This window comes from Anabrus simplex, chromosome 2 (assembly GCF_040414725.1).
Source record: "Anabrus simplex isolate iqAnaSimp1 chromosome 2, ASM4041472v1, whole genome shotgun sequence".
In the NCBI taxonomy this organism is placed as follows: Eukaryota; Metazoa; Arthropoda; class Insecta; order Orthoptera; family Tettigoniidae; genus Anabrus; species Anabrus simplex.
In genome coordinates this window covers 838,696,179-838,713,113 of record NC_090266.1, presented here as the reverse complement: position 1 = coordinate 838,713,113, position 16,935 = coordinate 838,696,179, and the positions used below count along the sequence as shown (strand labels likewise).

General features: G+C 40.7%; 1 protein-coding gene across 8 annotated transcripts in view; it reads left to right on the top strand.

Moving 5' to 3' along the window:
* Window positions 1–16,935, top strand: part of baz (bazooka) — an 842,954-nt gene that overhangs the window by 586,490 nt on the left and 239,529 nt on the right. For all 8 annotated transcript variants that reach the window (XM_068226299.1, XM_067141558.2, XM_067141556.2 and 5 more), the window contains one exon: window positions 1,816–2,019. In XM_068226299.1, the coding sequence (XP_068082400.1) occupies window positions 1,816–2,019 (204 nt within the window). The remainder of the gene's footprint in view (window positions 1–1,815; window positions 2,020–16,935) is intronic.

The window sequence follows — 16,935 nt, the reverse complement described above, 5'->3', positions numbered from 1 at the left end:
ACTAGGGCCTGTCGCACGACTCCACCTCCTTGGGGTACCTCGTACCCAGTCTCCGATCCCGGAGAATGAGGCCAAGCCCGCCGAGGCGGGGGCCTCCTGGAATGGGGTGGGTCATGGCGCCGGGCCTCCCTCCTCTCTGCCCGCGCCATGGCCCTGTAGACTGGGCAACTGCGGTGGGAGGCCGGGTGGCCCCCCGCGCAATTGGCGCACACCGGCGCCTCCTTAAGTGTTGCGCAGGCCGTGTAGTGGTGATCACCACCACAGCGGTTGCACTTCACTTGGAGTCCACAGCTAACCTGACGGTGGCCCCACCTCAGACAGCGGAAACACTGCAAGAGCTGCTGAGGGGGACGTTTTACTCTCACCTGACTGCCGCTACCCGCTGAGGTCCTCTCCTGATTGGCTCCTCGGTTGGCTGCTGTCCTGGGAGCAGTCCTGGGTTGCGGCTTGGCGGTCCTCTCCTGGTGAGCCAGCGACGCCTTCTGCTTCCTGGTGCGGCGTCGTCTTCTTCTTCTTCCCGGGGGTTGCTTCTCGGCGGGGGAAGAGGCCTCGTCCTGGTGGCCCTCTTCCCGGCCTGGTGACCCCAGGGTAGTTGGTGGCTCCGCTGCGTCGCCATCTTCTTCTTTCCCCTGGCTGGCGGCGGCGTCGGTCGGTCCCAATGGTTGCTTCTCGGCGGGGGAAGAGGCCTCGCCCTGGTGGCCCTCCTCCCGGCCTGGTGACCCCGGGGTAGCTGCCGGCTCCTCTGCGTCGCCATCTTCTTCTTTCTCCTGGCTGGCGGCGGCGGTGGCGTCGGTCGATGCTAACACTCGACTGCGTTCCCTGTCCTGGGGGCGCACATCGAGGTCTGCAACTCGACAGACGTGCAGGCAGGCTGGGCCTGGGCAGCAGTCTCAGTACGCCAGGGGGCGTCCTTCTCCACCGCTGTGCTGCTCTCCACCATCACGGGCGCGTTCCTGGTTTGCGCCCGGGTAACAGGCCCTTCCTGGTAGGCCTGCGTCTGCGACCACTTCGCCCTGGTTGTCGCCTTGTTGGTCTGCGTGTACTTGGTGGAGTACAGCTTTCCAACTCGAGTCGCGCCGTCGCGGCGCTCGGGAGCGCCGCCGTCGTCCTCGGTCGTTGGCTCCGTCTGCGAGGCTGCCTCCTGGTAGCCCGAGACGTCCAGGTGCTCCCTGAGTCCTGGTAGCCGGGCAACCTGGAACTGCTGGGACGCGCGCTCCTCGTAGACCCTGAAGCTGGCTGCGTCGTTAGGGCGAATGATAATCGCCCAGGTAGTAACCATAATGCCGATGATCGGCAGGAGTGGCTCTCCGATGAACTCCGCAGTCGCATTCAGGTTGTCGAATACGTGGAGCGTCCCCTGGTGGTCGTCTTCCCCCAGCCGGTTGAACACCACCAGCCCCGGGCGTTCATAGCTGGGGGGATCCATCGTGTCGATCGCGTCCAGCAGCTTGTCGACGGCTCCCTCGTAGTCGTAGTCGACCAGCCTCACTGGTAGGGTCGACTTCTCCATCCTGGTCCTCCTGAAAAATAAAGCTCCTGAAAGAGAAATAGCAAGCACTGAGAAGTGCTCAGCTCTGGCGTCGCGTCTGGACAGGCTAGGAGCTCCTTTTTATAGCACACACGACGTTCCAGGCACGCGCACTGAGGGCTGCGCGTGGAGGCTCGAAGAATAACACACTGGCACGCGTGTAGCTGGCTGGCGGATCGAGAAGGGCGCGACGGACATACAACAGTAAGATTAAGATATATCATGATTGTTGCGTTTATTACTCTAAATCGATTAGGCTAATGTGGATGTTTTCCTGTCTGTTTCAGTCGTCTGACTCCTGGGTGGTAGTGCACAACCTGCAATCCCAATCAGACGGAGGGATACTCGACCCTGACGACCGACTGAATGATGTTGCTGATGATCGCGAACAGATCATTGCGAACTTCGAAGATGGCGATGGCGTTCACCACGGTGGTGGCGACGGGGCTAGCGGAAGCTCTGTCGGCACGAACAGCCCCGATATGTTCCAAGTGAGTTTTTTCCCAACATTGATAATACTGTGTGTGCATTGTCTGTAGAACTTGGTAGGAAGAGTTTTCAAAAAATTAGGATAGATTTCATATTCCAAGAAAAGAATAGTTCCTCTTACTGTTACTATTCCGATTGTATAGTCACTACCCTTGGCTGAACCTCTCAAATACCCAATACTGATGCTATTTTATGTGATTTATCTTCTTCTAATATAATGATACAGAGTAGTTTTGAGGATCGACAACTACTTATCTACATTCGTTTATATAGAAGAATGCATATATATCATATCTACTGTATTCTGTACACTAATATGCGTGTACCGGCCTTTTTTTTTTTTTTTTTTTTTTTTGCTAGTGGCTTTACGTCGCGCCGACACAGATAGGTCTTATGGTGACGATGGGATAGGAAAGACCTAGGAGTTGGAAGGAAGCGGCCGTGGCCTTAATTAAGGTACAGCCCCAGCATTTGCCTGGTGTGAAAATGGGAAACCACTGAAAACCATCTTCAGGGCTGCCGACAGTGGGATTCGAACCCACTATCTCCCGGATGCAAGCTCACAGCCGCGCTCCTCTGATCGCACGGCCAACTCGCCCAGTGTACCGACCTCTATGTGTGTTAACTCGTATATACTACTCAATTCAGCTTATCTCATTTACTGTATTTCTGGGGTAACCGCAGCCACCCAGGATCATTGTTATTATTTTGGCTGGGGGTTAAAGGCCGGACGCCATGTGATGTTTCAAGTAAAAATTCCTACCCGTGGTCGACTGGGATTCGAACCTCAACAGTCCGCATAAAAAGCCAGCGGATAGGCCACTGCGCTAATCTTGCCCTCAATGAAAGGAATCGAAAGTTGACGAAAAGAGAGTTAGATTCTAACAAAGAACCCATCCCATTTCATGTTCGAAGAAAATCAATCAATCAATCAATCAATCAATCAATCAATCAATCAATCAATCCCTACTGATCTGTATTTAGGGCAGTCACCCAGGTGGAAGATTCCCTAGCTGCTGTTTTCCTAGCCTTTTCTTAAATGATTCCAAAGAAATTGAAAATTTATTGAACATCGCCCTTTGTAAGTTATTCCAATCCCTAACTCCCCTTCCTATAAACTAATATTTGCCCCAATTTGTCCTCTTGAATTCCAGCTTTATCTTCATATTGTGATCTTTCTTACTTTTAAAGACACCTCTACTTCGTCTACTGATGCCATTCCACGCCATCTCTCCAGTGACAGCTCGGAACATAACGGACCATTTATATTCGTATTACATACCACTTAGTCGAGCAGTTCATCTCCTTTCTCCCATGTCCTCTCAGCCAAAACTTCGCAACATTTTTTATATGCTACTCTTTTGTCGGAAATCACCCAGAACAAATTGAGCTGCTTTTCTTTGGATTTTTTCCAGTTCTTGAATCAAGTAATCCTAGTGAGGGTCCCATATGCTGGAACCATACTCTAGTTGGTGTCTTACCCGAGGCTTATGTGCCCTCTCGTTTACATCCTTACTACAACCTCTAATTACCCTCATAACCATGTGCAGACATCTGTACCCTTTATTTACAATCATATTTATGTGATTTCCCCAATGGAGATCTTTCCTTATATTAACACCTAGGTACTTACAATGATCCCCAAAAGGAACTTCACCCCATCAATGCTGTAATTAAAACTGAGAGGACTTTTCCTATTTGTGAAAATCACAACCCGACTTTTAACCCCGTTTATCATCATACCATTGTCTACTGTCCATCTTACAACATTATCGAGGTCATTTTGCAGTTGCTCACAATCTTGTACCGTAACTTATTTATTACTCTGTACAGAATAACATCATCTGAAAAAGCAGCCTTATCTCTGATTCCACTTCTTTACTCGTATCATTTATATATATACTAGCTGATGTACCCGTGCTTCGCTACGGAGTTCTACATTGTATACAGAATTCTAGGTTAGGTAGTGTACACGTTGTGAGCAAATTTGTCTTAAATTGTATAGCTCTTAACGTTACCCTAGAAACGCGACCGGCGGTCACCAAACATCTTTTCTCATATGAAGACTGAGGGAATTTTCACTGTAATGGTAGACCCAATTTCATACCATCAGTCACAATCAGGTTGGGATGTTTTGATTATAATGCCTTTTTACATCCTAAGAAAGACTGTCTTAGCAGTTTTCCCAACCGAAATGAACATACAATGACGTCAATAGGAATGACGCGATTTAAAGCAATGCTTTCATATTACGAAATACTCGTTCAAATTAAACACCACATATTTTCTTACTTTTAACGAACAGGACTACGCTGCCTATCTAACAGTCCAAAGTTCCAGACCTGGAATGAACAAACCGCAGACAGCCATGATCCGTGAACACTCTTCGGTTTTCTTGGGCGGGGAGAGGGTCGAATAGTGGAGATTCCCAGGGCAAAAACTATGCCCAATTACTAATCTGTTTCCTAGGAGTACCCGGTGAGCCGGCAAATATCAATTCAATGCACTGGCGGCGGAAAAATCCATCTGACTTGAAGGGAAATTTTTCCTCCAAGCCAGAAGAGAAACCTCCTCTTCACTGCTAGTTTGGAATAAATTGAATGTAGAATTTAATAAAAGTGAAGAGAAAAGAACCTTTTCTTAAGAAACGGCTCTTTTCAGAGTTGAATTTTGAGTTATTTAGTGAATATGATAGTGCTATAATTTGGAAAAAGGCCTAAATTATTTTTCTAGACCAGGCCATACTACTACTACTACTACTACTACTACTACTACTACTACTAAATGAGGCTCTGCCTAAGTATGCACACTGCTCATTCGAAACAGCGCGTCAGAGTAGGGATCGAATAGCTGAAATACTATGATGAACCAGTGTGTTACGTACCAGCTGTATCAGAAAATATATGAACCAGACGATTGGCATGCTAAAGAAGAAAGTTTTCTTACTCCCCGGATATTTCCCGCCAATATTCAGTCAGGCTGTTATAGGCCTACTCGGTACGCAGCAGTAATCCCATCTATAGGAGTTGAGAGGCAGGATAAGAGACAAAGAACATCTCAATAAACAATGGTCAAAGTAATGTTATTGTTGATTTCGTTTCCTTCCGACTCTGAAATACCATTCTTATCATAGTCGGTACGGTAAAACTGAATAAAAGATAAATGATCGGAAATTGCATTCTCTATAACTTTTTATATACCGGTAGTACTTTTCGATAGGACCAATAATATTGGTATTTAAAAATTACATTTTAGGCACCTTCCTCTAAACTACAATTTCATCCAGGATGAATAAAATTGTTTATAGCTTAGACTGTAGTTTCTTATTCCCCGACTCTATATACCGATTTTCATTAAATTCTGTTAACCCATTTTCTCGTGGTTCGGCGTTGATATGGACTTGGCAACAAAAATACAAATTCATGAATATCTGTGTTACCATAGCCGGTACGGTAAAAATGTGTAAGACATAAATGGTCGGAAATTTAATTCTGTATAACTTTGGTTATGTAGTATTTATCGATATGACCACTAATAATATAAATATTTGAGAATTAAATGTTAGTCCTTCCCCCAACCTACCATTTCACTCAGCGTAAATAAAATTACTTATAGATTAAATTGTAGTGGCTCATTCTCCGACTTTGCATACCAATTTTCAATGAAATATGACCACTAATAACGTAAATATTTAAAAATTAAATTTTAGGTCTTCCCCTAAACTACCATTTCACTCAGCGTGAATAAAATTATTCATAGCTAGATTGTAGCGACGTATTCCTCGACTTTGCATACCGATTTTCATTACGATAGGGCTACTAAAACCATAAATATTTGAAAATTAAATTTTAGGCCTTCCCCTAAACTACCATTTCTATCAGCGTGAATAAAATTATTTATGGCCTAGATTGTAGCGACTTTTTCCCCGACTTTGTATACCGATTTTCATTAAATTCTCTTTGCCCTTTTTCTAGTGATGCGTGTACAGACAGACAGATAGACAAAAATTACAGAAAAGTAAAAAGTGCATTTCCTGGTTACTGTGGATATGACCGATACAGAAATACCATTCTTTTCAAATTCTGAGCAATGTACAGATAAAACTCTTATTTTATATATATATATATATATATAGATGTATATATGAATATAAAAATAAGAAAACATAAAGGTCCAATAATAATGCCTTGAGGAATTCCCCTCTTAATTATTACAGGGTCAGATAAAGATTTGCCTACTCTAGTTCTCTTGAGTTCTGTTTTCTAGAAATATAGCCACCCATTCAGGCACTCTTTTATCTAGTCCAATTGCACTCATTTTTGCCAATAGTGTCCCATGATTTACCCTATCAAATGCCTTAGATAAGTTAACAGTGTTGTTCATATCACTGGAAACACCATAATATAATATAATAGGCAACTTGATGCAATATTAGCTGCAATTGGAAAATTATAGTAAAACAATGTGTATGGCGTGGTGATTCAAAATGCGTTCTCCAAGAGTGGTTACATATCTCACCATCCTGAATGGTTTATCACAACAGCTTTACTTATTCATTTTGTCTCATGGCTGAGGTGTCGTACTATATCTAGCACAGCAATGAAGTTACCTTTTTATTTTGACGGAATGAGCTTTTGTGATCATTGCAGTGACTCATTGGTGATAATGCAATTTAGAAAGTCTGCTTTGATCTTTTTATGAACTCACATGATAGCCACTTTTTTGAAATGTGACTTTTCTCCTTTATGGATTAGTCAGAGGTTTTATTTTCCTATATTTACACATTCAGAGAAACGGACTCATTACAAATTTTTGTTACATTGTACAGGTATACAGGTTTGAAGCATGCAAGCTACAATTTACAATTTCTTGGATGGGAATGACAGTTTTTCCACCATGAAGAGTAAAATTCCTGTTATTCATTCAGTAATACGTAATGCATTTACATACTTGAACAAGTATGAACAAGGCTGAGAAATGATATAATGGATGCAGAAATATTTTCACAGAACTGGAGTGTGTATCGTAGAGATAGGATAGGAATGGTAGGAGGGGGAGTATTCATTCTAGCTAAAGAAGAATTTGTAAGGTACGAAAAAGTTAAAGATGACAAACATGAAATTCTAGGTGTAAGGCTCATCTCTAAATATAATAGGCAACTTGATGTGTTTGGAGTGTACAGGCAGAGAAAGGGAAGCACTGATGCTGATTCAGAATTATTTGATAAGATAATGGAAACAGTATGGAGAGAAACGTGATAGTAGCAGGTGATCTCAATTTACCAAATGTCAATTGGGAAGGTAATGCGAATGGCAGGAAAAGTGACCCAAAAGGCAAATAAGTTAATATGGGTAGGGCAGCTGATTTGGAAAGTGATGGAACCAACTAGAGGGAAGAATATTCTGGATGTGGTGCTGGTAAATCCGGATGAGCTCTATAGAGAAACTGAAGTAATAAATGGTATTAGTGATCATAAAGCTGTTTTTGTTGTAGTTAAAAATAAATGTGAAAGAAAGGAAAGTATTAAAATTAGGAATGTTAGGCAGTACTATATGGCTGATAAAACAGGCATGAGGGAGTTTCTAAAAAGTAGTTATGATCAGTGGAAAATGATAAATAAAAATTTAAACAGACTCTGGAATGGGTTTAAAGCAGTTGTTGAGGAATGTGAAAATAGGTTTGTACCTTTAAAGGTGGTAAGGAATGGTAAAGATCCACTATATTATAACAGAGAAGTAAAGAGACTAAGAAGGAGCTGCAGGATGGAAAGAAATAGAGTTCGAAATGGCTGTGGAAGTAAGGAGGAATTGAAGGAACATACTAGGAAATGGAATCTACAAAAGAAGTCAGCTAAGGACAGCATGATGGCAAGCATAATGGGTGGTCATACAAATTTTAGTGAATAATGGAAGGGTATGTATAGGTATTTTAAGGCAGAAATGGGTTCCATGAAGGGCATTCCAGGAATGATTAATGAAGGAGGGAAATGTGTATGCAAGGATCTTAAAAATCCAGAAGTATTCAGTTGGTTACAAGGATAATGTCCAGATAGAAGAAGTGACTAATACTAAAGAAGTATTAAAATTTACCTATGATAACAATAACATTTACAGTAAGATACAAAAGTTGAAAACTAGAAAAGCGGCTGGGATTGATAAGATTTCTGGGGATATACTAAAGACAATGGGTTGGGATATAGTACAATATCTGAAGTACTTATTTGATTATTGTTTGCATGAAGGAGCTATACCAAAATGGAGAGTTGCTATAGTAGCCCCTGTGTATAAAGCTGAAAATTACAGGCCAGTCAGTTTGACATGCATTGCATGTAAGCTTTGGGAAAGCATTCTTTCTGATTATATTAGACATGTTTGCAAATTTAGCAACTGGTTTGATAGAAGGCAGTTTGGGTTTAGGAAAGGTTATTCTGCTGAAGCTCACCTTGTAGGATTCCAGAAAGATATAGTGAATATCCTGGATTCAGGAGGTCAAATGAACTGTATCACGATTGACCTATCTAAGGCACTTGGTAGGGTAGATTATGGGAGGCTACTGATGAAAATGAGTGCAGTTGTACTAGAAAAAAGTGTGACTGAATTGGTGGTTATATTTCTAGAAAATAGATAGTACAGAACATACAGAAAACAAGACTGAGACGGTTCGGACATGCAAAAAGAATGGGAAAGGAACGGGTAGCAAGAAGGGAATTGGAAACAGAAGTTAAGGGAAAAAGACCAGTTGGAAGACCGAGAAGAAGGTGGACGGATCAGATTTGGAAGGACATTAAGAGAAGCTGGATTGGATGTGGCAGAAGTAATGGGGCAGGAAAAGTGGAAGGACAGCAAGGAGTGGAGGAGGCTTGTTAACCACACCTGGGCGACTGGAGTGGGGCATTGATGATGATGATGATGATGATGATGATGATGAGAACTCAGACAATAGAGTAGGCAAAGCTTTATCTGTCCCTGTAATAATTAAGAGGGGATTCCTCAAGGCAGTATTATTAGACTTTTGTGTTTTCTTATATATATATCAATGATATGTGTAAAGAAGTGGAATCAGAGATAAGACTTTCTGCAGATGATGTTATTCTGTACTTAGTAATAAATAAATTACAATATTGTGAGCAACTGCAAAATGACCTCGATAATGTTGTGAGATGGACAGTAGGCAATGGTATGATGATGAACGGGGTGATTTTTACAAATAGGAAAAGTCCTCTCAGTTTTAATTACTGCATTGATGGGGTGATGTTCCTTTTGAGGATAATTGTAAGTACTTAGGTATTAATATAAGGAAAGATCTTCACTGGGGAAATCACATAATGGGATTGTAAATAAAGGGTACAGATCTCTGCACATGATTGAGGGTGTTTAGGGGTTGTGGTAAAGATGTAAAGGAGAGGGCATATAAGTCTCTGCTAAGACCCCAAGTAGAGTATGGTTCCAGTGTATGGGACCCTCACCAGGATTACTTGACTCAAGAACTGGATTCATATTTATGTGATTACCCCAGTGAAGGTCTTTTCTTATATTAACACCCAAAAGGAACTTTCACCCCATCAACACAGTAATCCCTAGATTATAAAATAGTTGACAAGCATTTCTTTATTTATTGCATGTATAAACAAAGATATATACACCTGATTCCAAGCTGTGACAATTTTCGGTATCATTCTGGAAAATTATATTTCCATTCCTTCTCCAGTGTGATGGTATCTTCGAATATTTTTAAAAATCTTGTCCTAATTGACTTCATGTACAGTATGTTGATTAGTATGAATAGCACACATATAACAAGTGAGTTCTCTGTGTTGATAACCTCTACAGTTCTTGACTTGAATGAACATGAAGTGAAGATGCAGCATCAATCACTTTGTACATCCCACCATTCAAAGTTACCCATGTCTTTACTTAAAGCTTTACATGAAATGCTTATTCCCCTAAATTTGTATCATCCTTACTGACAATTGTCAAAAGAGCTGTTTAGCATTTAACTGTTATATATTCAGGCTTTGATAAAGCGGGAAATCAGAATTATTATGAAGAGCTACTAAATTTATACTGATTTTTTCTATTAATATGATGTAGTGAATTTTGAGAGAAGAATATAATGGGATATTTTATATCCCATTATTGAAAGGACCTTCAATGATGTACTGCAATATTTCATTCCTAGCTTGATTTTTCTATTTGTTTTACATCGCACAGACATACACAGGTCTTATGGCGACAGTGGTATAGGGCAGGGCCAGGAATGTGTAAGTGACCATTGTCTTAATTAAAGTACAGCCTGATGTGAAAATGGGAAATAATGCAAAACGATCTTCAGAACTGCTGACAGTGGAGTTCGAACCCACTATCTTCTGAACGCAACATGACCCAAGCTGCATAACCAACTCGCTTGATACCGGTACCTTGAAATATAAGTGAGCTATTCTATATTAAATTAAGTCTTCTGATTATCCAGACAACAGGGACTGGACCTCCAGTGAAAGACACCATGGTGGTTATGATAAAATAACGAACTATCAGGAACCAAGGGCTACACAACTGGGAGTAATCCTAAAACGTGTTGATATATGACATATGCGTCCCACTCTCTTAATTTACTGTAAAAGTTGGTATTTCGATGTATACAAATACTGTAAATGTGGTGCATGCACCACAAATTCAATGGATTAATCATTGATTATGTATTGTAACATATGTTCGGTGACCTGAAGAGATATCCTTGTGCAGAACCCACACGCAAGCATGATGTTACCTCTTTGCAACAACTTTATTTGGTGTTCCTTGAGCTCCATGTATTAAAGCTGTGCAGCGATTGTTAACTTTTTATGATGTACGTATGTTAATATGCAGTATCGACTTTGTCAGGTATTCTGAGATCATTCGTACCATTCAAATACACATGATCTTGATTAAGCTTGGTCCCTGTATGCTTCCTGTGTCATTTCCATTGTTTAAATTGTATAGTTTATACAATATATCTTCATACCTGCTGTAATATGAATCATTACTGGGTATTAGAAACACATTCTATTGGAATGGCAACCATCTATTTTACTGTAGTAGTGATGGGATATTCGATTTATTTTACTGAATCGATTCATTTGATTCTGTTCACGTTACTGAATCGATACAGTGATCCGATTCACGGCACATTAGAATCATCGCTCCTACTGCATCTGTGTAGTATGTAATGGTAAGACAGCAGCAACAGCATTCAGTGTTCGCTGCTGCCATCTGGTCTTCATATTATGAACTCCTTTCTTAGGAAAAAAATGCTAGTCTCACTAATACATCGAAGGTTTCCAGCAACGCAGGATGGGAAAGGTCTGGGATTAGGAAGGTAGTAGCCATGGCCTTAATTAAGGTACAGTCCCAGGATTTCCTGGTGTAAAATTGGGGAAACTACAGAAAAGCATCTTAACGGCTGCCAACGGTGGGATTCGAACCCACCATCCCCCAAATGCAAGCGCATACTGTAGTTACGCGATACTAACTGCACGTCCAACTCGCTCAGTCATTTTTGAAAATATGTATTTTTCTATCAGCAGAGGAATTTTTTAAATCGTCAAATTTTGTATAGGCTGCCCAAGATGTACAGTAGCCCACTGGTTTTCTGATTCAACATACTGTTGATTAAGTTATTGCGTCAGTCAGCTCACTTACTGTCCACATATTATGGAAGTCTTGTGCAACGATGTGACATAGAACTGAGAGAATACTGAGTCGTTCGTCCCAATATAAAACAGATACTTTTGAGTGGTCATGAGCATGACTCATAGTCATAGGGCAGGCTAGATTCGAGTTTAATTAATTGTCAAATGTCAACTAAGTTATAATATTATGATTCATTAAACTAATAAATAGTATAACCTAATAGCCTACCTACTTACTAGCTACTTTAGAATTATCTTTAGACTACCTTTTTAACACTGCAAATAAATCCATCTATTATTTAAACCTCCCTGTAAGAAGAGGACAGTGAATGCAATGAACCGTGTGTGTGTTGTGTCCTCACTGATCCGTGATTGCATACGATTCTTTCGGTGTACCATGGCTCACTGTATGACTCGCTGCAGCGGAAGCTTGGCTCTCCGCCAATGTCCAGTGTGCCGATAAGGAGCCGTGTGTATCTTGTGTCTCACTGAGCCATGCTGCGCACACGATTCTTTAGGTGTGCCATGATTCACTGTCTCGTGCAGCGGAAGCTCGGCTCCTTGCCAGCACTCTCCGCTGGGAGTAAGCTGAATCGTGTGCCGTGAGCTCGCTGTTCCTGTGAATCGATTCACTTGGGCACTTGAATGAATCGATACACTGATTCGAATCATGCATTCAGTAGCCGACACTATACTGTAGTTCCAGAGCAGTGAAGCTCATCATGCTCTGTTAATCCAGATCGGATCTCTGTTTGACAACTAGTGACTGCCAGCATATGTCAGTCAGTCAGTCATCAATGGTATGCATTTAGTGCTGTTGCCCAGGTGGCAGATTCCCTATCAGTCAATAACCTAGCCTTTTCTTGTTTTCAAAGAACTTTGAAATTGACCAAACATCTCCCTTGATAAATTATTCCAATCGATTATTCCTTGTCCTGTAAATGAAAATTTTGCCCTAGTTTGGCCTCTTGAATTCCAATGTCCTTTTCATATTACTTTCCTACTTTTAAAAACTCTTTTCTTTAGGCCTAGGAATGGGAAGGAAGCGGCTGTGGCCTTAATTAAGGTACAGCCCCAGCATTTGCCTGGTGAGAAAATGGGAAACCACGGAAAACCATCTTCAGGGCTGCCGACAGTGGGGTTCGAACCCACTATCTCCCGGATGCAAGCTCACAGCTGTGCGCTCCTAACCGCATGGCCAACTCGCCCGGTTTTTATAAAAAAAAAAACTCCACTCAAGCTTATTCGTCTACTAATGTCATTCCATGCCATCTCTCAACTGACAGTTCAAAACATCCTTCTTAATCAAGCAGCTCATGTCCTTATTTCCATGTCTTCCCAGCCCAAAGTTTGCAACATATTTGTAACACTAATCTTTTGTCAGAAGTCATGCAGAACCAATCAGTTCTCTTATCAAGAAATCCTTGTATGGGTCCCATGTGCTAGAACCATACTCTAATTGGGGCCTTACTAGTTGCTTATATGCCCTCTCCTTTACGTTCTTACTACAGCCCCAAGTACCCTCATAAACATGTGAAGAGATCTGCAACCTTTATTTACAATCCCATTTGGTGCAATTACCCCAATGAAGATCTTTCCTAGGTACTTGCAGCGATCCCCAGAGGTACTTTCACTCCATCAATGTAGTGATTAAAACTAAGAGAAATTTTCATCCTGGTGAAACTCACAACTTGACTTTCTGCCCTGTGTACCATCATACCATTGTCTGCTGTCCATCTCACAACATTGTTGTGGCCTTATTTTCTAAATGCTCACAACTTTGTAACATACTAGCAAGATACCCGTGCTTCGCTACGGTATTTTACTGAAATTTATAATTGAATGCTTATTGTTTTAGATATATAATCCGCCGAAATTCAGGATCTGACTCGTTTTCTATTAGAATACGGCACGTTTCCTCCCGTTTTTCAATCTTCCTTTCCAGCAATCGATTTCGTACTACCCGGGCTAGGCTCAGGTATTCCTCCCGGTCAGCTGGGTCCGTAAATCTTTGCCATCTTTTCCTATAATAATTTTTAATATGGATAAAATCCTTCAGGAGATACGGCGTGGTGTCATATTGGTTGCCTTGGCGGCACTGAACCCGCCGCCGGACTGCATTCTTAGTCATTACCCGTCCAGGAGCCGTTTCCAGCGCGGTCCGCACATTTGACGACGGTCCGGAACATTATTATTATTATTATTATTATTATTATTATTATTATTATTATTATTATTATTGTTATATGTTGCTGGGATGAATGATGACAGGGAAAACCGGAGTATCCGGAGAAAAACCTGTCCCGCCTCCGTTTTGTCCAGCACGAATGTCACATGGAGTGACGGGGATTTGAACCACGGAACCCAGCTGTGAGAGGCAGGCGCGCTGCCGCCTGAGCAACGGAGGATCCTTATAAGTACATTAAGTACAGTAAAATCAATTGGTCTCACCTCCTTTTACACCCCACCGCCGTTAAGTTTATTTACCGCCCCCCCCCCAAACAAAAAAAATTAAAAGAAGGCGTGTTTCTTTATGTTTAAAGGAGATTCCAAACACCAATGTTCACGTCTATTACCTTCAGTTTTGAGATATAAGTATCCCTATAAAAATAATTTACTTTTTTCACTTCATTTCACACTACTCCCCCCCCCCCCTGTAAGTGAATTTTCCCGCAAAAAAATACTTGTTTCTTTAATAGTAAAGGATCTTCTAAATACCAATTATCACGACTCTAACTTCTTCAGTTTTTGATTTATGTGTCCTCATGAAAGGATTTCAACTCCTTTACACTCCCGCCCCCCAAGATGGTTCCCCCCCCCCCAAAACGCGTCTTTCTTTGTTTTTAAAGGAGATCCAAATACGAATTTTCACATCTGTAACAACTTTATTTTTTATTAGATGTATGTTTTCTCATACAATTAAGTCAATTAATTTTTCAATTCTTTCACCCCCCCCCCCCCCTTCATGGATTTTCCAAGAATACGTGTTTCTTTACTTTTCAAGCAGATTGCAAATATCAAATTTCACGTCTGTAACATCTTCATTTTTGAGATATCAGTAGCTTACTTAAAAGAATTCAACACCATTTTCAGTCACATTTACCCCCCTCCACCCAAGTGGCATTTCCGAAAACTAAAAATACACGTTTCTTTTTGTTTAATGGAGATAAAAATCCATTTTTCACTTCTGTAACATGTTACGTTTTTTAGACATACTGTAAAAATTCTCATTTTAAAATTTCACCCCTTTTGAGTTCCCCTTAAATGGAGTTTCCAAAAACAAATCACCTATGTTTCTTTACATTTACAGGAGATCCCAAACACCCACTTTTTACGTCTGTAACTTTTTACGTTTCCAAGATATTCTGGAGATATAGTCTTTCAAAAAATTCACCCCAAATTGTCACTTCTGTTTAACCGCTATTAATTGGATTTTCCAAAAACTAAAAAATACGTGTTTCTTTATTTTTAAAGAAGACCCCATATACAAATTTTCAGTTCTGTAATATCTTCCGTTTTTGAGATATATGTATCCTCATTAAAGGCATTCAGCCCATTTTTCACCCTTTTACACCCCTCCTATTGGGATTTACAGGAAACAAAAAATACGTGTTCCTTTATTTTTTGAGGAGATGCTAACTACCAATTTTTACATCTGTAAATTTTAAAGTTTTAAGACGTAGACACACTCATTTTAAAAAATTCACCCCACTTTTCACCCCCCAATATTTGGATTTTCCAAAAGTGAAAAAATACGTGTTCATTACTTTTAAAGTAGATCCCAAATACCAATTTTCTGGTCTGTAATATATTCAGGTTCTGAAATATAAGTAGCCTCATTAAAGGCATTCAACCAATTATTCACCCTTTTACACCCTTCCTATTGGGATTTTCCAAAAACAAAAGAATACGTGTTCCTTTATTTTTAAAGGAGATTCTAAATACCAATTTTTACATCTATAAACTTTAACAGTTTTGAGATATAGATACACTCATTTTAAAATATTACCCCCTTTTCACCCCTCCGTTAATTGGATTTTCCAGAAACAAAAAAATACGTGTTTCTTTATTTTTAAAGGAGATCCCAAACACCAATTTTCAGGTCTGTAATATCTTCAGTTTCTGAAATATAAGTAGCCTCATTAAAGGCATTCAACCCTTTCTTCACCCCTTTTCACCCCTCCTATTGCGATTTTCCAAAAACAAAAAAATACGTGTTTCTTTATTTTTAAAAGAGATCAAACGTACCAATTTTCAGGTCTGTAATATCTTCAGTTTCTGAGGTATAAGTACTGGTATCCTGATTAAAGGCATTCAACCCATTTTCCCCCATTTTTCACCCCTTTTCACCCCTTTTCACCCCTCCTATTGGGATTTTCTGAAAACAAAAAAATACGTGTTTCCTTATTTTTAAAGAAGATTCTAAATACCAATTTCTACATCTGTAAACTTTTAAAGTTTTGAGATATAGATACACTCATTTTAAAATTTAACCCCCCTTTTCACCCCCTTAGCGAAGGAATATCCAAAAATCCTCTCTTAGCGAGCACCTACATCTTAATATGAATATATCCCCAAAATTTCATTTCTTTACGTCCAGTAGTTTTGGCTCTGCGATGATGAGTCAGTCAGTCAGTTAGTCAGTCAGGACAAGTTATTTTATATATTTAGATTTACTACTTCCCTATACAATACAACATCATGGATCCGCAGGTAGCCTTATCTGAAATTCCAGTTCTTTACTCATATCATTTAGAGTGGTGTATGCTGGGATCAAGATGTCGGAAACTTAGGTTACCCCTTTTCAGTGGTTGGATTAATGAACGTCAAGCCTTCACCATTTTGAGCTACAGCCAATAGCCAACAGAGAAGCCTGCTGTGTTGTCAAGGCTGCTTCACAAGCTACTGCCGTGGACTCTGCTACTGCCAATAATCAGTGGAGATGATAGCCTAAGGTTTAGCAAATTAATTTCTGGCTTCGTGGCTAAATGGATAAAATGCTTGCCTTTGGTCCAATGGCCCCGGTTCAATTCTCAGAATCAACCACCTCATACTGTTAATTCCCCTAGCTTGGTGACTAGGTGTTTATGACGTCCTCACCATTCATTTTATCCTCATTAGGTCACCACCAAGCCTATACAGATGCCATGCACCATTATTATTTTTATTATTATTCTTTTTTGCTAGTTGCTTTTACGTCGCACCGACACAGATAGGTCTTATGGCGACGATGGGATAGGAAAGGTCTATT